The following is a 23,498-nucleotide window of genomic DNA, read 5'->3' as shown; positions in this document are numbered from 1 at the left end:
ACATAGTTAAATCAACTTTTGTTGTAGGGTGTAAGGGTAAGGTGCTAATGCTGTGTGCTAGAGTGTTCCTTCTATTGGTTTTTATGTCGTCTTTCAAATGCAGATTTTTCTTAGATCAATTAAAAACAATGAAATACAAATCTATTTTGTTCACAAAACGTAAGCTAGTGTAACCTAAACTTACTTATTAAAACCTATTTAATATAGAATATTAGTTTAACTTGAAAATTGAGTTACTCTTACTTATACTTTTATCAATCAGTTTCACCAATTTTAGATAAAATAGCCTTATTGGGTTTTACACTATACTATACTATACTATGCACACTATAGATACGGTTGACCCCATAATATGATGTTTTGGGCAAGGTGAGTTCTATAATAGGCCAACAAAATCAGGTTCAGAAATGTTGGTCAATCAAGAAAAATCACTTCACATTGATGTTGACCTCTTCCCTGCATTCTTGCAAAAAGTGGCATAACCAACTGGATAATTATCAGAATACTGTCTTTTGGCATCTCATAACTTTCTAAAAATGGCTTAATATTTTACCATAAAAAGGTGAACAGCTTAAGCCTCATCTCAACTAAATATGGAGACAGTGCAAGAAATATTAAGTGAAATAATATAATTAATTGCTAAATATGCAATTGCAATAAGTACTTAACATAAAATGTACCAAATTTTCTTTAAAGTTAAGGATAAGATTCCTCTTTATGTGTATTAATGTGTTGCTTCAGACTAAATGTTAAAAAATATATATTTTGTACAGTGTTTGATTATGGTGTTCTGACACTTTACTTAATGTAAGTGTAATAAGAAATAACATTGTTTCAAGTTGTAATTAATGATAAATACTGGAAAAACAAAAAAGGCATTGTAGTCAGCTTCTTTATTGTTACCTGGACAGGATGTTTTCTCCCTCTATTCCAAAAAAAGGAGCTGAACAAAGATCTTCTGAAAAAGGAGGAATTTTCCTGTGTGCCCAGAAAAACTGGAGAGTTAATTCAACACTTGCCTTTCTGCTGTGTGGGTCTAATTCTCACAACACATTAAATATCAAATAAAAGACTACAGTTTCCTCATTTAAATGTATTTATTATATTGCAAAATATCTAATACAATCAATAGTGTTTTGATAAACGTTTTTTTATTTGATTACATAAAAGGTTTAGAAAGCTTCGCTATTTTGATTTTCCAAAAAAGTGTTCCAGTTAACATTAAAAGCTTAATGTCAAAGTATCCAGATATGCAAATATTGCATCCAACTTGAAAGATTTCCATTGAAAAGCAGTGACAATAGAATGGGACACTCTGAAGCATTCACACACAATCCTTATATCACCATGCAATAGCTGGCAAGAGCGGTTCAAGGAAACTCCTCTATTATTCTACTATATAATGATGGAACTGTGATCTCTGGAGAAGTGGAGCTTACCTTTAGGTTTATCCATCAACACAACCTGACCGTAGGATAAGGCTTTCATGACTGATTGCAACCCAAGATCTACCTATGGCTGAGAGTGAACATAATTGATGTAAATGTCTTCAGGTAGACTAGAGGGTTGTCCTCCAAGTGTGTTCAACTTTCAAATGACATTCAATGATACTTCCATTGTGTGAAGGGTAGGTGTGATGAGGTGAAACGACTAAATTGAAAAGAAAATTGTAAGTAGTGTAAGATTTACAGTAAAGCCTCACCAGAAAAGGAATGGGAAACACTCCCATAATGTCACTGATTTTTTGAGAACTAATGCTGGCTAAACATTACCTTAGATTTTAGGGTATTCATCCACAGATAACCCACATTTCGTGCTTTTCTGTTCATAACTAACCTGTTTTTTACAAGTCTGCAGATTTTAGATCATTTTTAACTTTCATTAGCTCATCAAGGCTGGCTTTCATCTTCTCAGCCACCTCACGGATCTGCTTGGCAAACTTGGTTTCTGACCCTTTCTTCAGCTTCTGCTTGTCGTTTGTGGTGAAGTGGATGTCCATGCCCAGTGCAAAGCCCTGAATCACACCTGAGGCCTTGCTGAAAGCACAGATGGCTAAAGTATTTCTTCCAGCCACACCAGCCACTTTTGCCACCTTCACCACCTCTTGGTCCACCCCGTGCAACTCAGACAGGTTGTGACTGTTTAGGTACTTGATCCCTGACCTGATGAACATCACACAGTTCTCAATATCCTCTATCTCAGTGGTGAAGTCTTGAAGGATTTTCTCCACCTTCTTTCTGTCATTGTCGCTGTTGACCTTGTTGGTGATTGCGGCGGAGGCTCCTGTGACCCCTCCAGCAGCAGCCACACCAACCCCAACTGCGGTCACTGCTAATGAAGCACCCAAAGTCAGTGGGGCAAGTAATATGCCCCCTACAGCAGCTGCCACTCCAGCTGCCCCTGCTGCCCCACCAGTAATGCCAGCAATCCTTGCACCTTTATACACCTTGTTCAAGTTATCAGCTACTCCTGACAGCTCATCTGTGAGACCACGAAGAGTATCTTCACGCTCAGACAGGAGAAAATCATACAGGCGGACTGCCTTTTTTACGTGGCGAGCCTTCTTTGTGAATGTTCTGAGGAGGAAGAGAGACCAGGGGTTATGTTATGAAGAAGAACGGTTTTAAACACGGCTTAAATTAAGTGCCAAAATATTGTTTATTTTACACTTACTTTGCTGCTTTGTTTTTTGGGAGATGATGACAATTGGGTACGTTCTCCCAAGCTAAAGAAAGAAGAAGGTCCATGTTTAAAAACAGTGTTTTTATGAATAACATTGTTTTATGATCAAAATGTGACAGTAGCTTAAACTTAATTAAAGGAAACACACCTCATCTCCAGTAGTATGTATTAGATGGAGCACCATTATTCCAGAGAACACAGTTTTACTGCTCCACAGCTCAAGGCTGGGGGTCTATATACTGCTCAAGCCATTCCCTGGCAGTAAGCTAACAGTAAGCTACACTTACCAAGTATAGCTCAAAGATTATTCTATAAACAGCGTATTGACCTTTTTAATTGGCCTACTCAATTTCAGAATGCTATCAGTTAGTTTGGATTCTTGACTTGGCTCAGCCAATCAGATTTCAGAAAATGTTGTAATTAGAATAAACATAATAGGTTTTGTTGAAAGTATAACACGTCAAACCAAAATAACATCACTGTGGACAGTCTGAACCAAAGTTTATATGCTTATTACATCATATGAACTTGGTCCGATTAGTTTTGGTTTCACACTGCAGTTTAGAAAGAAAACTAAAGAACTTCATGGACTACGGCTTTACATAGACTGTGTATAGCTGGACAGAGCATCGTCTCTCAAAAGTGAAGCCACCACAGGTCGGGCGCCCCCTGCTGTTCAGTTGCAGAAAGCTGTGTAACCCCACCCATCCCCATAGGTTTCAATGGCAAAACAGACAACTTTCAATCACGTTTTTTTTCCAATATACTGTAACTCTACCTCTTTATTCTCTGTTCATAACTAACCTGTTTTTTTTGTCTGCAGATTTTAGATCATTTTTAACTTTAAAAAATAAAGAGGGCATCCACTGCACATGTGACCTGTACACTTAAAAGGGGGTGTGGCTAAAACTGAGAACATAAATAGATGTAACTTTGATGCAAGTTTAAGAATGGGAAATTGTTTTTCAAACTTTGTGCCATAATTTACAACAATTTACTCTGTCTTTTACTATCAAATACAGTTTATCCCATTGTGAGGCAACCTATTGGGCTCACTTTATAATTTTAATCGACAGGTGGGGCACTTCTTTTCCGGGAACTCTCACCTGTAGGAAAACTTTTTTTACTGGAAAGGACAACTTTTGGAACACTGTCTAGTAAGATTGGTACAGAAGACACTTCATAACAGCACCCTCTTTTACTGGAAAGTCAGAAGGGCATCCATTAATTGCACTCATTAAGACACACCCTCAAAATCTTGAGGGAATATCATCATAATTTATTATAGGAAGGGGCAGCCTAGAGGGCACTGGATAAAATTTTCCCACAAGAAAGACAGCCGATATGGCAATAGCAATAGTGCTATAATAGTGCAAAACTGTCTCTAGAGGACAAGTTAGTGAGGATTTTTCAACCATGGAGAGATCAACACCAAGGAACTGGAAAATGTGTTTTCTTATAATAAATTAAATATTTAATCAGTCAATTTATATAATTAATTATATTAAAATAGAATAATACAGTTCAGTTCTTACGTTCTACATTGTGCCACCATTCCATCAGGTCCTCATTGTCCTTTTGAAGAGAGAGAAAAGCAGTTTTGCACTTTTGTCGAATATTAAACCATATCATTCAGACAGTAAGAGATTAAGGGTCCCATAGATAGTCTTTATTAAGCATGTGCAGTTCTTGTTATGGAAAATTATCATGAGGTGTGATGGGTTCTTACCTCCATGTCAGGCATGGACCAATTAGCTGCAGGTATAAAAAATGAAGGGCTTCCAGTACCTTTATTCCACAGGCTCCCAGTAATTGTGACCTAAAAAAAAACAACACAAAGCATCTGAAGATCAAAACAAAAGTTTTTTTCTGGAAGATTCTTTAAGATTCTTTAAAAGCACCCTAAGGTGTTCCCCCACAGCATTAAATTGAATAACCACTAAAGGTTCCTCAACTTCTTACAATATACATTGCACAGTGGCTATACATAGAACCATTCAAATGTAAAAGAAAAAAGATTGAGTGGAAGTAATACAACGCAAAATTTGTTCACAAACATTACTTAGTTTTTTTGTAACAAATTTATTTCTAAATGTTTTGCATTTTCTCCTAATTTAGCTAGGCCAACTGTCCCACTCATTCCACTGCTAGTCAGCTATATTTCTCTCATCACTAGTGATACCACAACACAAGGATGGTGAGTACTAGCACATGCCTCCTTCAACACATGTAAAGTAAGACCGCTGCAGCTGTACCACTGCCGAGTAGCATCACAGCACGTTTGGAGGAAAGCGCAGCAACTCGTTCCTGAGGAAAAGAGCGCCATCTACCCACCCAGAGAGAGTAAGGCCAATTGTGCTCTCTCAGGGCTATGGCAGCTGATGGCAAGCTACATGACCAGGATTCAAACCAGTGACCTCCTGATCATAGTGGCAGCACTTTAGACTGCTGGACCACTCTGAGCCCCGTTGCTTTCTATTTTTAACACTGAGTTAGATATTTGATGTTTTATGTTGTTTAAAATAGTTCCTCACACATTACAGACTGTTCAAAGAACAGAAGCAGGGATTTGAACCCTGGCATGATAACCCTGTGTTGAGTCTTGATTTGTAAATGTGTAGCTCAATAGCTCTACTCACTCTTTCAGTCACCCTCTCCAAAGTGACTGTGTCGATGTCACTTGGATTTGGAGCTCCTGTGATGCTTGGCAGTGTCCTGGACTTCACAGCATTTACCTCCATTGCATTTATACTCTTGGAGAACAGATAAGAGAATGTTAAAGGATTGTTTTACTGAGCTTATTGTGTTTATGGGTGTAGAAATATCAGTTATGTCGTGTACTGAGTAGAAAAAGGTGCAGTATCACTTTACCTTTACAATGAGCTGCACTCTGCTCTGTTGACCTGCCAGAGAAATGGAGGGCACCATATCTGGCGATGGCTGCCCGCTTACTATGACATTCCTTTTTGGTTTTGTGGTAATGATGGGTGGCTTGGCATCAGCATATGTGGGCTATAAACATTAATAACATAGGCATATTTTATGAGCTCAGTGCAGTGTTATGAAATTCAGTGCAGATAACTATGAATGGTTCAAATTGTAAATTAAGTGTAACTAACATGCTAAGAGGCTAGTTTTAAATGTGGATCATGACCAAGTTAAAAAAGTTTTCTATTTTAACTCATCAAATTAAGCTAGTTTTGTGATTTGAACTATCAACACAGGTCTTAAATCTGTTTAATTTTTCAATTAAATTTTTAATTTGGAATAAGTTAAATTAACTTAAAACTGTGAGATAAAACCCACACCTTTCCTATTGGCTCCTACAGCCCTTTACTTGTATAGTGGTTGTGTCCCCTTCACCCTTTCACTCACCATCAGTGTGTAGTTGTTCCCCCAGGCTACCTTTTTTGTGTATTCTGTTATATGTATTATGCAAGCTTCTGTGTTGATGGCTACAAGAGCAAGTCACCATTTTCTGCACCAGTTTCAATTTGTGTTTCTCTGTCATACTCAACAAGTCACTCACTAAACTGTGCAGGAATCCCCACAGGAACTTAAATAACTGACTTAAACTGAATTACTGTAACCAGGGAAAATAACACATGCTAAAAAAAGTTCTCTGTATTTTAAACTTGAATTTCCATGTGAAAAAAACATATATCATGTAGTCAAATGAGTTTGGAAAGAGAAGTCAAACGTCAAGTCATGAGTTGAAGTAAATACCGTATATTTCGCATTATAAGGCACATTTAAAATCCTTTAAAGTTTCAAAATATCATCAGTGCGCCTTATATATATATATATTTTACCAGTCAGGTTGTGAGGAGCAGTAAAGCCACTATACAGGAGTTTCAGTTTAGTTCTCCAGCACCGAGGCTGGAGCAGTATTAGCATTAGCCGCTAACCACAGTGCTAGCTCTTTCACTGCTTACAGGTGAGTATACTGGACTGTAGGCTGCATGTTTACTGTGTTAAAACAAGCTACGAGGAACAAACCACTAGCTGATAGCACCCTGGATTACCGTAACAGTCAGGGTTGCTCAGTATAGCACTGTCACGTGGGGTTTACAAGCGCTAAGCGCTGCTAACCATGGCTAGCGCTGCTGATTATCACGGCTAGCGCTGCTGCTTACCATGTTGTTATAAACATTGGAAATCTAAGCTTACTGTAAATAGACAGAAGCACTTTACTCACAAAAATAAACAGTTTTCTGCTAAATTGGAAGGGAAACATGGCGACACCTTTGTTCCTTACTATTGTCGCTTAAAATGCACCTTAGAATCAGGTGCACCTTATGTTTGACCATAGACCAGAAAATAGATGTTCATTGATAGTGCATCTTATAATACGTTGCACCTTATGTTTGAGCATAGACCAGAAAAAGATAAAATATAAAATACGGTAGTAAAATACAAAAATTGTAATTAGTTAAATTAAAAAGCTGAGCTACATTTAAAAAAAATGCAGAGAAAGATGCACAGTTATAAAAACAAAGGTAAGGCAAACAAAATCACCTACTCCAGGTTAAAGGGGACTGTAATTTACCGTGTTGGAGGTTGGAGATGGTTCGCCTGGATTCACAGGGGGATTTTTTCTTGGTTTGGGAACAGGCTGCAGGAAATAAAAATAAATCATATTAAAAATAGTTTAAAACTTCATTCACAGCTAAATTAAGTACAGTATCAGTTCATCATGCGTATTACAGTTTGCTATGGCCCAAACCTCTGCATCCCATACAGAAATCTGATACATATCCATATTCACAAGTACACACTATATATCCAAATGTTTGGGGACACCACATTTAAATTAATACCTTTAGCTATATTGGGTTATATTTGTTCTGCTCACTTTACACAAAGGTTTTATTTATTTCTAAATTGAATCAAGTACAAATTTATGAAATATGAATATAATATAATTTAATTCTTGATATAACAAAGAATTATACTCTAAACATTAAAATACAATTAGTGCTTTTTATGTTTAATTAAACTAAAACACTGATGATGCTTTGGAATGTGCTGAAATGTGTCTCTATGAAAGATGTACACTTATTCACACTTCCACACAAAATATTACACTGAATTTGACTAGGGGTGCCTCAATGTTTGCATAAGACTGCATTAAAACTGCTTGTTAAAAATATTTCACAGCTTGAACTACTTGTTCAACTAGTACTAGGTACTTGTCTATCTAGAACCAGGTATCACTTGTAACTGAAACTGTTATAAAACATGGAATCACCTTCTTTCACTTTCTGATTGTGCACACATTTTGCTTAACAGTGATCAGTTTGCATATGAAAAATATTTCACGGCTGGAGCTACTCGTTACTCAATACTCCCCTAACCTGAACCGAGTTTTCTTGTAAATGCATCTATTACACCTATGCAGCCACTTTCTTTTAATTTCGGATGGTGCACTCTGGTGCGAATCTGGTGATAGTTACAAAAGACACTTTCAGGTTTAAATGCAAATATTATATGTTTAAACAGAAACAACAAATAAAAGCATACTTTTTTATTATTATGTTTTGCTTGTAAAATAAGATTGTATTACAGCAAATTCAATATGTTTATATAATTCTGTATCGAATTGGTTTGAATATATGAGCCCTAATAAGCATTAACTACCATTTTCTATCAGTTTATTTATTTATTATTTATTAAGTTATTTTGTAAAAGCCTTCATTAATGTAGAAAGTCTAAATATTGCACATTTTATTTTTTTATGTAAAAACAAATAGTAAAAATGTGGTTATTCTTTGAAAGGGCCCTTTTTAAATCAATTTTAATGTAGTTGAATACAAAAAATTATTTATTCTTATTATTTTAAATGAAGCTTAATCTCTTACCTTTGACATCTTAGTAGGCTGTGGCTGTGGCTGTGTTGGTGTAGAAAGCTGAAGCTGCGACAAGGCAAGCCTGAATGTCAGACAGCAACTAAGGGAGGTGTGTTTGAGGAGTGCAACAAAAGATGGAAGATGGGTTTGTTTAGAATCAAAATATTTCTAATGTGGAATGTGGACATTCCTGTCGATTCCCATTACTATCAATGGAGTCATTGTGATCTCAGGAACCATGTGTTCATATATATTCAACCATATATCCAAGAGACGTCTCCAGATGCCTCTTATAATTAATATTTTTGACACTTTAAGGTCACTTCAAATGCACACACAGCTTTTGAGGTCACATTAAGTATAATGTGTCTTGTGTAGTAAGTAAGGCTTTGCCTTAAAGAAAAGGTTAAAGGTTAAAAATTGGTACAGCTCTAAATAATCTGTGCAAAATTTACAAATTATAGTTAAACCCTGGTTGAGGCAAAGCCAACGATTCTGCACTACTGCACATGCTCATTTTGACTCTTTATTTGAACGGGGGCTTCTAAGCAATCATCTACACCTTTCCCATTGGCTCCAGGCAACATCTATTTGCATATTGGGCCTTCCTTTTGGACTTGGTAATAATATATGTTGTGTTATATAGTAGTTAACTGCCTGGCCTCAGTGTTGAAGGCTGTAAGAGTAAGTTACGGTGTTTTGTGTTGCTGAGTCTATATAAACTATATGCTGACTGGGTCCAACTGGTCATATTTGCATTGCTGCAAGTTTATATGGCTGGCAGTAAAGCAGATATGTAACTTTTATCACTTCCTAGTTGCTAACTTAAATAAAAAAATATATACTGTTGCAGCATGAATTTGATTAATGTTTCATTTACGCAACTTCATTTTACTGTTAATCCAAAAGGGTTATAAGTTTGATTTGGCCTTAAACCCAAAAATCCAGTGAAGTAAGTTGCCTTGAAATTTTGAGTTTTCTTAACTTTTTTCATTTGTACAGTTTGGTTAAACTGAATATCAAGTCAAGTAGATTTATTGTCACTACTGCATATATACAGACATACAGAGAATTTAAATTATAATTGTAATGCTAATGCTACTCCAGCAGTGCTAGCCGGGGTTAGGAGCAGGCTACAGGCCGATAATACTTACATCTGAACAGGGAAATAGTGGTTAGCAGTTAATGCTAATGCTACTCCAGACCTGGTGCTGGAGACCTAAACTGAAACTCCTGATAAGACTGCAATTTACTGCTCCTCATAACCTGATTGATTGATACATTGATACATTGATACACCCATTGATACAGCTCTAGGCACAAAGGAGCATTTTGGTTTGGACTAGGAAAAGACTACCAAGCAGAAAGCAGTGTCCTGCGGGCAGCTCTGACCACTGATGTAGGACGATAGAATGATTAAAAAAAACTGTGCAGCAGATGAGCAGATATGCTTCTGCCTCTGACTTTACATCTACAAGGTGGAGCAGCTATGTAGGACTGTCAATAACAGAGTGGAGCACAGTGTGTGAACACAGTGTTTAAAAACTCCAGCAGCTTTACTGTGTCTGATCTACCCGAATACACACAGTGTACACTAGCCAGTACCACCACTGCAGTCACTCACTCACTGTGTCACTGTAGTGCTAAGAATGACTCACCACCCAAATCATATATCTGTGGTGAGCCTATGGGGTTCTGACTACTGTAGAACAGCGTGAAAGGAGGAAAATAATAAAGTATGCAGAGAAACAGAAGGACTACAAACTGTAATTATACTGCAGAACTACAAAGTGCACCTTTGTGCTCAGTGAAGCTGATAAGATGGGCAATGAGTGTGAAAACAGGGAGGTGGTCATAATATTGTGACTGGAATGTGTATTTACATTTTCAGTGCCATGTCTTTTGTCTTTTTTCATTTTACATAATGTGAATTTGAGTCAGTTGTTTTATACAATGTGTCAATATTTTATGATTAATGGAGCAATAGAAAGTTCTAAAAATATGAAATAAACAATTTAAAGACATTTTTGTACATTGATTTGTACAGTGATATGTAATATAATACAGGAAATTGACAAATCCTGCCCCTAACAGCTGGGGTTATGCATAGGGCTCAGCCAGGAACTACTACTCACTCAACTAACAACAATAGCAAAACCACCACAATCTGATACTGGCTCGACAAGAATCCAGAAGCACAGCCTAACACTATGTTCATGGTCCATTGCCTCAACTGCCAAGTAACAGACCTACCAAAAAATAACCTATGAACAAACAGAATCCCTCCTTAATCTAAGCTCACTTCCTTTAACTATGGCAACAACACACTTACCTAAGCACAATCACACACAATAAATCACATTTTAAGTTGCGTGAGCAGAACACAGCAACCACTACCATCTGATACTGGCTCGACAAGAATCCAGAAGCATAGCGAACTATGTTCATGGTCCGTGCCTCAACTGCCAAGTACTCAGACGTCTACAAAAACTCATGAGACAAATTATTACAAGAGCAGGACCACACCAATCCCCTTCATCCAAACTCTAACACAAACTTCAGTGCAAGCTCTTCTCAGGGGTCATCAGGCAGGCACCTTCCTTCGTCAGTGTTTCGCTGAAAGTTCCATGGAAGGTTTTTTTTTATTCTCTTGTAAATCCACATTCTGGATCAATTAATGTGACATTAATAATATATTAGATTTATTTATTAAAATAGTAGACATTACATGTATTTTTAAAATAAAGCAATTTAATCAGACATTATCAGACACTATCGACTATTGAGCGAAACTGATTTTTAACCAGTATGAGTTCATCCATGCTCTCTTTAAGCTTGTCGGCCACCTCTCGGATTTTTTCTGCAAACTGATTTTCAGAATCTCTCTTCAGTTTTAGTTGGTCTTCTTCAGTGAAGTAGGAATCCAGCCCAGATGCAAATCCCTGCAGGATGCAAGAACACCTGCTAATGGCATCTGTGGAATAAAAGCTGTCAATCTCCTGGGCCATTTTTATTATTTTCAAAGCACAAGAGTCCAAATGCTTAAGCTTGGAGTAATTGCGATGCCTGAGTTGCTCCATCCCCACCTCGACAAACTCCAGGCACGCTACGATGTTCTCCAAGTGGATCCTGCAGTTCCTAAGGATTCTCTCCAACTTGCTCCTCACCTGGCTGCTCTTTACTTTGTTGGTGATGGCGGCTGAAGCGCCGGTCACTCCTCCAGCAGCCGCGACCCCCACGCCGATTCCAGCTGCTACCATAGAAGCCCCAAAAGTGAAGGGCGCAAGAGCCAGACCTGCCACCACTGCTGCCGCCCCCACCGCCCCGGTGGTACCCCCGGTGATTCCTGCGATCCGTGTGTTCTTACCCACTCTGCTCACACTGTCTGCGGTGCAGTGAAGCTCAGTGATGTGATTCAGCAATATTCTACCACGTTGAAACACGAGAAGCTGGAACAGACGCATCGCCATCTTCACTCTATGAACCACTAGCATTAGCATCCTGTTAGAAATACAAATACACAAGCAAAACCAGACTGTTAACTAACGTTTAAAGATAGATGCTGTGCATACACTGAAATGTCGAATGTAATGGACCATGGGACTAGTATTGTGTCCCATGACTTTCGTCATGTATCATCGAAGCTAAAGGGGGCTAAACTGAGCTGTGTTTGATTTGCTATGGGCCCTCCTCAAATCATTGTGGATGTGATTTGTAACAGCGTCGCTGTTCTGTTTGGATGGACAATAGGGCTGCACGATACATTGTTTAAGCACTGTCATCGCGATGTGTGCAATAGTCACATCGTGATGTGCAATATCACTTAAGGGAATTAAATCAAACACGTCATGTTGCAATGTTTTGATTCTTAACGCAAGAAGTAGATACACAGCGTTGTCTCTGTGTCTGTGTCAGTGACAGGCTGCTGCTGCCTGAGAAGCGGGGGGGGGGGGGTGTTTGGGCTTTTGGTGGGTGTTACCTTTTAAAAAGTTATTTAAATGCCTGATTAAATGGCCGATTACTGCTGTTTTTGGGAATACATGTTTTTCACTGAATAAAGACAACATACAAATATACACATTTACACACATATACAGAGAAAGAGAGAGATTGAGAGTGTACTTTGATTCAGATTCCTGTCCATGATGACCCACAGTCAGTGTCTCCCACCCTAAGAGTTAAGACAGCATTGAGAAATTGTTCAGATCAAAAACCATGTTTAAAATGTATTATGGCATTATCAGTATTTATTAAACTTTTGGGATTTACTCACCTTCCACACTTCTCCACCATTCTAACAGAATGTCCAGCTCCTGAAGAAGAAAATCATACTGCTTTTAAATCTTCATCTGAACTAGCCTTCATCATACAGCACGGAAATAACTCAAATCTGTGGTTTTTGCAATCTAATCCAGTTTAAAAACACACATGTACACGATCACGCAAATGTTTGGACACACTTTAAATTCAGTGTTTTTTCATTATTTAATAAGTTCTAACCCTGGATAGCACTGCTGGAGCAGCATTAGCATTAGCCACTAACCACAGCATTAGCTCTTTTGCTGTTCAAAGGCAAGTATATCGGACTGTAGCTTGCGTGTTTACCGTGTTAAAACAAGCTATGTGGGACGAAGCACTAGCTAATATCACCCTGGTTTATGGGAACACTCAAGGTTCCTCAGTGTAACACTGTCGGGTGACTTTAGCGGTTAGCCTCTAATGCTAATGCTCCAGCTTTAGTGAAAATATGTAAATATTGCACTTTACTCACACAAATAAACAGTTTTCAGAAGAGAAATCTGTGTAGATTTACATTCAGCACTTATCTGACTTGTCTGACTAGTCTGAAATGTTTTTTCTTTTGACAATTACAGTTTTATTTACTTAGCTTAGCTTAGCTTAACAGGCGAGACCTACTAAATTTAGAAGGAAAACATGGCGACACCCATGTTCCTACTACTAGTTACTAGTTACAAATGTTGCATAAATTGCACCTCATAATCTGGTGCACTTTATATGTATGAAAACAGACCAGAAAATAGACTTTTATTTATAGATAGATAGATAGATAGATAGATAGATAGATAGATAGATAGATAGATAGATAGATAGATAGATAGATAGATAGATAGATAGATAGATAGATAGATAGATAGATAGATAGATAGATAGATAGATAGATAGATAGATAGATAGATACTTTAATGATCCCAGAGGGGAAATTGACATTTATTGATAATTGCCTTATAATCCAATGCGCTTTATAGTGTGAAAAATACGGTAAGAGCTCTTATCTCTCAGGATCTGTTACATGAAAGTCTTTTGCTTCTAAATGATGAGTGCACCTCCAGACAAAAACAGCAGAATTATCAGAGAGAACATCTCTAACATCATCACCAGATACTGATCTACTTCACCTTTGCACTGCTGTCTCCATCCACACTTGACTGCTCACTCCATGAGCGCAGTGGGTGAGGGGTGCCAGGCTTCCTGTCGACTGAGCAAACATCTCTCTCTCCATTATCACATTCGTCCTGCAGGGGTAAATCAATTAAGAATATACATTTGCATACATATACGTATTTCTAACAATATCATCGACCTCTTATTCTATGCAGAATCTTAAACAGCTTTAATACATAATGAAAATGACAATATACCTCATTATAGTACAGAGTGTGTTCTCTTTACCTCAAGCACAGAGTCTGGAATTACATCTGCTATATATTCATACAGGTGCTCAACAGGCTCCTCTGTGACGGACTGGGACAGGAAGGGTCTTCTTGGTTTAGTCACTGGTGGACGAGGCGGAGTAAGGGGATGAGGACGAGTGGGAGGACGTGGAGGAGCAGGAAGAGGGTCTGGTGTTGAGGTACCATCCTGTGGATGGTAAAATAGTTAATAATGTGGGGAAAATAAGTATTTGGTACACTGTGATTTGTCCCACCTACAAATAATGGAGAGGTCTGTAATTTTTGTGGTAGGTACACTTCAACTATGAGACAATCTGAAAAGATCCAAAAATTACACTGTATATTTTTTAAATTAATTTGCACTTTATTGCATGAAATAAGTATTTAATACAATAGAAAAACAAAACTCAATATTTGATACAGAAACCTTTTTTTGCAACTACAGAGGTCCAACATTTCCTGTAGTTCTTGATCTAGTTTTGTCCCACTCCTCCATACTGATCTTTTTCAGATCTTTTAAGTTTCAGGGCTATCCCTGGGCAACACTGAGTTTCAGCTCCCTCCAAAGATTTTCTATTGGGTTCATGTCTGAAGACTGGCTAGGAAACACCAGGACCTTGAAATGCTTCTTACGGAGCCACTCCTCAGTTGCCCTGGTTCTCTGTTTTGGGTATATATTCAGAGGTAGGTTTAAAAGCCTATTTACCACCCTGTTATTTGACCTCAAAATGAAAAACACAGATTTTACTTTTGAGGTTAAAAAGAGATATAATTAGAAGTCTACAAGGACCCCTTTACAGTTATTACACTGAGCCTATCAATCAAACAAGTTAGTGAAACTTAACCAGCTTACTTTTACCTCATTCTCATTGGGAAGAACATCTTCGTATATTGGAATGTTTTCTGTAGCATTAGCGTTCACTTCATTCCAAGAGAGACCTGCATTTCTTGTGACTGCTGGCTTTTCACTCCCATTTAAACTCTATAGAGAAATAAAAAACATAGACTAATTTTTTTTTACAAATAATTTGAGATGTAATTGTCCTGTATGTTTTATGTTCTTTCACTGCTGTTATGCTTCATTCTCCAGAATACAACCCTTACACACACTTTCAAATTCTTTGTGACATATAACAGATTTCATTCACAGATTAGCTTGTGCCCTTGTATTGTCCTGTTGAAAAATGCATGAACATCCCAACGAAGATGTTGTCTTGAAGGCAGCATTTGTTGCTCTCAGCTCGAAATGTACATTTCAGCCATAATCCTGCCAGACCAGGAGTGTACTGACACAATGCCATACCATAACAGACCTTCGCTTTTGGAGTCGTTGTTAAAAGTCTGGATGGTCCTTTTTATCTTTGGTTCAGGGGTTACAATGTTTGTTTTTTCCATTAAATATATGGAATACTGGTTTGTTTAAGCACAATAGACATTTTCACCGTGTAATGCTCTTTCCCAGAGAAGTTTCTTGATGCTGTTTCTTGACACAGTTTGGAGATGAAGGGCTTTTTTTCTAGCTTTATAGAACTTAAACCTGCCTCAAGGAGCCTGTTTCAATTTCAACTGTTTTTTCTGTGCTCTTCACCCTAGCTTCCATTTGCCATTCTTTTTGTAGGTCACTTAATGTCATTCTGCAGTTGCTGACTGACATTCTAATAAGCTGAGAGTCAATCTCCAGACCTGAACCTTTTTTTTCTTTTTCTTTTTTTTCATACTGTCACATTTTATTTGAATTTCGAAGTGGCAATAATATGTTTAAATATTTATTTTTTGTAAAGATCAATTTCAATTAAAAGACAAACTTTAAAAAATGAATTTTTAAAAACACACCTCTGCCTCTATACTCTGATAACAGCGCTCAGTTCTGGAAAGTACGGGTCTTCTTGGTACTGGAGGTGCAGGCCTGGCAGGAGTTCCAGTCTGCTGAGAAAAGAACATTAACAGGCAATACAAACTCAGTGGAGCATGTCAGTTAAGTCCATGTGAACAACCACTGCAGTCACACACTATGAGGTACTAAAGACACCTCTGTACCTTAGCAGGGGTCTCCTCAGAAAGGACCCTTATATATGCTGGGGTAACTGGTTGCTCCAGCGGTGGGCTGGACGTTTTGATATGCAGTGCTGTAGGAGGTGGGGGTGCAGGCCGACAGGGCTGAATCGTGAATAAGATCTGTGCTGGGGGGCGAGCTGGACGTTTGGGTTTGGAGTTTTCTTCCTGAAAACATGTTAATATTTCAGTTTAATGGCTAAAAGTATTCAGATGTGCAACAACAAAATACACCAGCCAAACCTAATATTATGACCACCAACTTTTTTAAGCTCCACTGAACATATAGGAAATTATGCAGCTCTATAATTACAGAACTCTTTTTTTCCTTCTTTTCCATTGTTTTTCCAAAGGTCAGGTCTGCACAAGACCACTAGAGTGGTGCTGTACAGCTCTGGAAAAAATAAGAGACCACTTAAAAATTACGAGTTTCTCTGATTTTACCAAATTAAAAGCTCTGGAATACAATCAAGAGGAATCAATGTCACAAGCCATCAAACCAAGCTAAACTGCTTGAATTTTTGCAACAGGAGTGGCATAAAGTTATCCAAAAGCAGTGTGTAAGACTGGTGGAGGAAAACTGTGATTAAAAAACAGGGTTATTCCACCAAATATAATTTTTCTAAACTCTTAAAACTGTATGAATATGAACTTGTTTTCTTTGCATTATTTGAGGTCTAAAAGCTCTGTATTTTCTCTTTGTTATTTCAGCCATTTCTCAATTTCTGCAAATAAATGCTCTAAATGACAATATTTTTATTTGGAATTTGGGAGAAATGTTGTCCAGTGTTCATTTTACTCAAACATATACCTATAAAAAGCAAAATCAGAGAAACTGATTCAGAAACTGAAGTGGTCTCTTCATTATTTCCAGAGCTGTATGTTGTCCATGCAAGAGTGGACCAGACACAGCAGTGCTGCTGGAGTTTTTAAACACCATACTGTGTCACTGCTGGACTAATAAAAGACAACTAACAAACTGAGCAGCAACAGATGAGCTTCTGTCTCTGACCTTACAAGGTGGAGCATCTAGGTAGGAGTGTCTATAATTGAGTAAATAGTGAGTGAATAGTGTTTTAAAACTCCAGAAGCAAAACACGCTACTAAAACACACCACCACCATGCCGTAGTGCCACTGCAGTGCTGAGAAATTCCCTCCGCCTAAATATTATCTACTCTGTGGTGGTCTTGTGGGGTCCTGATTACTAAAGATGCTTTATAAGTGTACACAAAACCATGCCTTTCTTGCAAGAAGCGTGTGAGAAGAGCTGCGATCAAGATTAAAATGTTCACCTTTTTAACCAGAAAACAATAAAACATCTACACAATGCAGATCACAAAAGCAAGGCAAAGCAAATGACTCACGAGTGACATTCCTCCTGTCTGTCTGTCCATCCACTGACCTAAAGCCAATTCCTTTCTTTCCACTATGCGTCCATATTCCACACAAGTCCAGTTTTTGGCTTCACTGCTAATTATACAGCTTCACATTCAGTAGCTCCCTTCTAGGCATGTGACGGCAAACAGAACCTGTCCAGCAGGCTACAGAGCTTTTGACCGCCACTGCCTTTGACGAACACAGCCTGCAGATATAATAGTTTAACACCCAGCAGGGACCAGTCAGTCAAGTTTAGTGTCTCAAAACTGTCAAGAGAAAATCTTTAGGCAAGATTGTTGTTGTGACAAAAGCCATTTTTTCCATTAATAGTGCTAAGATACTATCAGTAAGGTCTGCGTATGAGAAGTGTACACTATAGCTCAGCTTAACATTAGACTAAAACCCTCACAAAAATCAGGACAGAATTAGTTTTTTTTAGGGGGTCCTGGGGTAATTTTCTTTTTTATGGGGGGGTCCTCTGTGATTTTATTCTCATCCAAAACAACCATGCATGCGTTTTTCTCAGACATCTTCTGAGAAACTTACAGGCTGAATTACCTACTGTTATAATAAAATAGCTATTTGTCCACTGCTTGACACCATAAATTCACTTTGGGTGCATGTTTCCATGGAGATCCACATACACACAACAGGAGTGGAAATGGAGGAGCTACTGAAAGCGATGTCATGTGACCAATAAATCCTTAAAACATTTCAATTGTAGTCCAGGTGTAGTTTTTTTTTGTAGTTTAATCACTGAGTAGAAGTGTAAAATATTTTTCTTTCCCTTGCCTGGATAGGGCTTAAGTGAGTTTTTTTTGTGGTACTGTTTTTCATTTAGTTATATTAGCTTTACACTGCAATCCCCAAAGTGCATGAAGTAATAATAGGCAGGTATTTGCTGATTGATCAGAAATTTAGACAATCAAGATGCAAGTGCTTTTAGTTTCACATCTGCCTCTCACCCTAATTATGTTTGGTGCTCACTTGAGTACACCCCTTTAAAATAAACTTAAAAAAACTCCTGATAGAAAGCATTACAATTACACACAATAAACAAGCTACAAATGAAAGTATCCTAAAATGAGTGTACATTATGACACAAAGTAATGTGAAAATTGCTAGAGGTGTGGTCATGAAAGTGGTATGTACTGTACTTGCTTAGATAACACAACAATACCGGTCAAAAGTTTCAGAACACTTATAATTTGTTTCCATTTACTTTTGATGTTTAAACTCTTCAGGCCCAGTGAAAAACCTGAATGCAAACTGCCAAGGCTTTAAGGGAAAACAACAACCCACTTATTATATTGTTTATAAAACTGAAAAAATGTGTATTGCAAAAAAAAGGGAAGGGGTGGCTTTTTTAGGAAACAAGTAATTGATTAACAATTTATAGCTGGTCTGCAGCAACGGTAATAAACTGAGCTTTGGAAATACCAAAAAATGCCAGACTGTTACTGCACTCTCTACTGCAGCAGCATTTCCACTACACACAGAACACTCAGACTTCCATCATAATAACTAGAAAATCACAAACACATGCATAACTCATTCATTCATTTTTCAAACATGTTAAAGTGGGGCAGACTGGCTGATATTTAGGGCATGGTTTTCTTTAAGATTCCAGGCAACTGTGTTAACTTGTGGAAAAGGATAGAGTGAGTCACCTTTAAAGATCGCGGCCATTTCTGCCTTTGCAGTGCCTTCGCTGGTTCAGCTGTGCTACAGGCGAGGATTAAGTGTCCGTGTACGTTGGTACTTTGACACTCACAATATGCAAATTAGCCAATCAATAATACCACCTCCCTGGCGATATCCAACCATTTGTGTTTCACTGCTATCAGAGGCACACTGCTCAGCCCAATCAGCTGTCCCTCTTGCCCCACCCCTAAACCCATACATCACCCAGTGCCCCTCCCAAAGTACTCCTTTCATTTTTTTTTTTTTAGCACTTTTCAAATTGGAGTTAAGGGTGGAGTCAGTTAAAATCAGGGGGTTTAGTTACGCATTAAAGTTGAATTCTGTAAACTTGCAGCAAAACCAACAAGCAACAATTTATTTGCAAAACACAAAGAACAAAAGTAAAATATTATCTAATATTCAGTCTGAAATTTGCTGGATTTTCAGAATTCATTGTCAGCATAACTTCTGAGCAGAGTCCTGAATAGTCCATTATGAGTTCAGAGTTTAGCAAAATATTCCTCCTGGAACCTCTGGAACTCCTCCTCTGTGAAGATAGATTCTTCATTTGATTCCTTGACTTGTTTGTCTGGTCGGTGATGGGACAGCCGGCCAGAGTTCTGATGCAGGATCTGCAGGAGACAAAAGCAAAGAACATTTAAAAGCAGAAACAAAAAGTTTATGCATTTTCAAGTGTTTCAACATGTTTAAGCATTCTTTAGTAAAATAAACAGAACCAGGACACCTTGGGAAAGAAACCTGGTTTAATAAAAAATCCAGGTTTACCTTTGCTAAGCAAATACCCAACCTGTTCTGCAAAGGGTGGGTGGGGCTGCAGGTTTTTATTCTAAACAACCAGCAGAACACCTGGTTTGACTGTTTAATTAGTTGGCTGGTCCTTATACAACAAAACACACATGTTTCTGCTTGGCTAGAAACTACAGCCACACTGTGGCCACTCAGTGTATGAGGTTTGGGCCCCTGCTATAAGAGGAACCCTTATTAGCATGGGTGGGTGATATTGCAAAAATAATACATTATGATGTTTAAAGACATTTTGGTTGTCACAATATTTTTTACATGAAAACTTTACCAAAAGTGACACATGATATCCAAACCCTATCCCATCATAAACACAAGGATTTTTTAGGAATTTTAAGAGAACTTGCTGCAATATAATCAACTGAACAAGGATCAATTCCTCTTATCTTTTTTAATTAAATGTGCAGCTTGCCAGTGTTATTTATTCACTCATGATATCCATAATATGATCAGAAAAGTATGTTACAAAACAATAAAATAGTCATACTGCCCAAAGTATGTCTTAGTTCAGCTATCAACCATTGTAAAATGCGTCATGTTGGAGTACCTTCTTTGTGTAGTTTTCTTGTGTTTTATATTTGGTGTCCAGGAAAAACTTTAGGTTTTTGCTGAGCTGACTTTTCTTCTGTTTTTTTCTGTATTCCTCTGCAAAACATTCAACAGACACACACAGTCATTTAATCTGAACTTCTACAAGTTAAAATGAGCACTTCACTTTTTACAGATTAAGCTGAAGTATAAAAAGAAGGATGAACTGCTGTACATGAACACGAAACAACATTCTTAGGGTAGAGATATACTTGCTACTAACTACGCGTTTGCATACACATGATTGCTACTTTACCAATTCTTGGTCTGTTTGGAGTGTTGGTTGTTTGTGACAGCTACGTGAGGTGCAGTACACACAAAAACTAAGACATGTATACCACAGTTCCGTGTATTTTGTTGACAAGTATAGGAGGTAGTGCATTATAGGTTTCTGTATTGTTTAAAACACAGATGATGTACATTCTTATTTCACTTATACAATACAATAATGCATATACCACCTTTGTTATGTGGCCATAAACAATCAATCAAATAGGCTTTTCTTCAAACCAAAATTGGTTCTATCTAAGGAATCCCTCCAAGAACTGCTTAGAGCTCCTTTATTTTTAAGACTGCAGGCAGTTTTCCCTCCTAAGTTTGACTTCTATCTTGTGCTGTAGTGTTTCAGGAATCTCAAAACCTGAACCACCTTCCACCAATTTCCACAACTTGGCAACGCTTGAAAACTATAGTCCAAAATTTATTTACAATTGAGGTTGTTTACTGACCTAAAGCATTTTTGATGTGCTTGTCTTTGACCGTAGCTTTGCTCTTTCCAGCTTTGCCGTGAGTCTGAAGCTGACGGATCTGCTTCCGAACACCTCGCCTATTAGTGCTGATCTGAGACATCAGGGAGGCTTTCTTGGAGCTCTGTTTCTTCTTCTGACTGCTGCCAGCACCTTCAGATGGGGAAAAAAAAGAGCAACGCTGTCACAACAAGGCAGTTTCCTCAAACTGGGAATAAGCCTAATCTTGCACTTGAACAGCATTTTAAATTTTCTATGAAAATAAATACACAGGTAGGACTGACTGTTAATGTTTTTTTGTTTGTTGACACTGGCTCCCCTAGCATTTCTTCTATTAGCAGGGTTTAGTAGGAACTTTGTCCTTTATACCAACATCACAAGCATCTCAAGACTCTCTTTCAATACTGTTTTGTATTTAATACTACATATATGGTTTTCATTTCATAATCTACCTATATTAAAATTATTTCTTGTAATTACAAGTCTGACTGTTTTTGACAAAAAAATTGATTCCTTCATGCTTACATGTTTTTTTTTACACCATAACCTCACAATAATGACAGTGTGTAGGACATATGATCTCAAAAACAAAACTTACTATCACAATAACTTTTACAAAATAAATGTAAAATGGGATATTTATTTCAGAATTACAATACTGTATTACAATGCCAAAATAAAATGAGACTTATTTTAATTTCAAACTTTCCAAAATGGCAGCTACTTTCACAAAACTCATTTCCCCAATCCAGGGCTAGTTCCCAATTGTTAAGTGATGAGATTTTTACTATAATATAAAGTTTACTCTATATTAATAAAGGCTATAAGCTATAAATATTGCATAGTAGTTTAGTCTTAGTATTAATGTTTATTAATCTTTTTTGTCTGCAAATTTCAGTCAGCAAATAAGCTAAGTCCATAAAGTTAGGTAGTAATGCTCTGCTGTTAAAATGTTAACTATGTTTTATGTTTATTCCAATAAATATTTTTGCTCCACTATCCTCTTAAACCATTGCTATTTTTAAATAGCCATAAAAACTCTCATTTGTTTTTTTTGTCATACTTATTTTAGGAAGGTGTTGATATTTTGCTCTGCTAGTCACAAACTTACACACCTTGGTTCTTTAAGCAATACAATCAGTAAAATGTTGTGTACAGTGGGCATTTTAGAGGCAGGGTTGGTGGTCATTGGTGCAAATTGGATTGTATTCAGAATCTGGTCAGTCTGTGCGCGTCGCAGACCGAGGTTAACCCTTGTCCTGGACTCCACAGCACTTTAAGTAAAATAATGTGTGATTAGAATGAGAATATAGTCTGTGGTTAGACTCAGGTTACTAGACCTAATTCTTGTTCAAAAAACTTTAACTGTGCCTTCTTCACAGTCAGATTCTAGACACTGTTTGGCCGACTGTGAGCTACAGTGTCTTTACAGTGAACTGCCCGAGAAATATTCAATATTTACCTTTAATATCGTCTCTCAGCAGCTCCAAGCCCCTCCTAATCATTGAGGCTGACATGATCCAGCTCTTCTAGCGCAGTAATTCAACTCTTCACTGTGGTTTAACAGGGTTAAAGCTCTGATTCACGGGGTTGTTGACAGCGGTGCTACATTCACAGCACGCTGACCATAATGTGCCACGTATTACAGGAGTCCAGCAGAAACAAGGGAACTAAAGAAAAGTTCCGCCGTTTAATACGACTGCACGCGTTGTGTGTGTATCGTGTAAATAAAATTGCGAGGTAAAGTAATTAAATAAACATACAATAATACAATGAAAATACAATAAAATAAATACAACAAAATACAAAAAATACATAGATTTAAATTAATTATTCATTTAAGCAATAATTTGTAAATCTTAAATAATAGAAATGAAATTTTCTGTTGAGGAAAACTTTAAACATCTCCGTGTTTTCAGATGAAAGGATTGTTAATTTGAGAGGATTATGGAGGAGTCTGTATGACATTTAGTTTGATTGGCTTTGTGATGTTGAATTGAGTGGA

At 37.5% G+C, this 23,498-nt stretch overlaps 3 protein-coding genes across 4 annotated transcripts; all 3 read right to left on the bottom strand.

Moving 5' to 3' along the window:
• Nucleotides 1–1,489: 1,489 nt before the first annotated feature.
• Nucleotides 1,490–8,552, bottom strand: LOC107196872 (apolipoprotein L6-like). The gene is made up of 8 exons (XM_022675511.2): nucleotides 8,544–8,552; nucleotides 7,232–7,297; nucleotides 5,554–5,694; nucleotides 5,322–5,435; nucleotides 4,412–4,501; nucleotides 4,218–4,257; nucleotides 2,674–2,725; nucleotides 1,490–2,576 (listed from the first exon to the last, which is right to left on the bottom strand). Exons 1-8 carry the CDS (start codon nucleotides 8,550–8,552, stop codon nucleotides 1,844–1,846), a joined length of 1,245 nt encoding a protein of 414 aa, XP_022531232.2. The 3' UTR covers nucleotides 1,490–1,843.
• A 2,659-nt stretch (nucleotides 8,553–11,211) lies between these two features.
• On the bottom strand, nucleotides 11,212–17,837 carry LOC103032771 (uncharacterized). Of its 2 annotated transcripts, none has more exons than XM_015600750.3 (9): nucleotides 17,642–17,837; nucleotides 16,262–16,444; nucleotides 16,058–16,150; nucleotides 15,084–15,206; nucleotides 14,223–14,411; nucleotides 13,949–14,065; nucleotides 12,805–12,844; nucleotides 12,654–12,702; nucleotides 11,212–12,032 (listed from the first exon to the last, which is right to left on the bottom strand). In XM_015600750.3, the coding sequence occupies exons 1-9, from the start codon at nucleotides 17,669–17,671 to the stop codon at nucleotides 11,297–11,299; spliced, it is 1,560 nt and encodes a 519-aa protein (XP_015456236.3). In that variant the 5' UTR covers nucleotides 17,672–17,837; the 3' UTR covers nucleotides 11,212–11,296. The 2 variants fall into 2 exon arrangements, with proteins under 2 accessions (XP_015456236.3, XP_015456237.3); XM_015600751.3 differs by having other exon boundaries at nucleotides 16,058–16,147; nucleotides 17,642–17,836.
• Nucleotides 17,838–19,686: 1,849 nt separating this feature from the next.
• rps19bp1 (ribosomal protein S19 binding protein 1) lies at nucleotides 19,687–23,151 on the bottom strand. Its single transcript, XM_007231345.3, has 4 exons — nucleotides 22,956–23,151; nucleotides 21,476–21,646; nucleotides 20,707–20,804; nucleotides 19,687–19,969 (listed from the first exon to the last, which is right to left on the bottom strand). Exons 1-4 carry the CDS (start codon nucleotides 23,008–23,010, stop codon nucleotides 19,838–19,840), a joined length of 456 nt encoding a protein of 151 aa, XP_007231407.3. The 5' UTR covers nucleotides 23,011–23,151; the 3' UTR covers nucleotides 19,687–19,837.
• Nucleotides 23,152–23,498: the final 347 nt, after the last annotated feature.

The sequence above is a fragment of the Astyanax mexicanus genome, chromosome 5 (genome assembly GCF_023375975.1).
Source record: "Astyanax mexicanus isolate ESR-SI-001 chromosome 5, AstMex3_surface, whole genome shotgun sequence".
NCBI classification, from domain to species: domain Eukaryota; kingdom Metazoa; phylum Chordata; class Actinopteri; order Characiformes; family Acestrorhamphidae; genus Astyanax; species Astyanax mexicanus.
The sequence above is the reverse complement of the archived record's forward strand: the minus strand, read 5'-3'. Positions and strand labels throughout refer to the sequence as shown.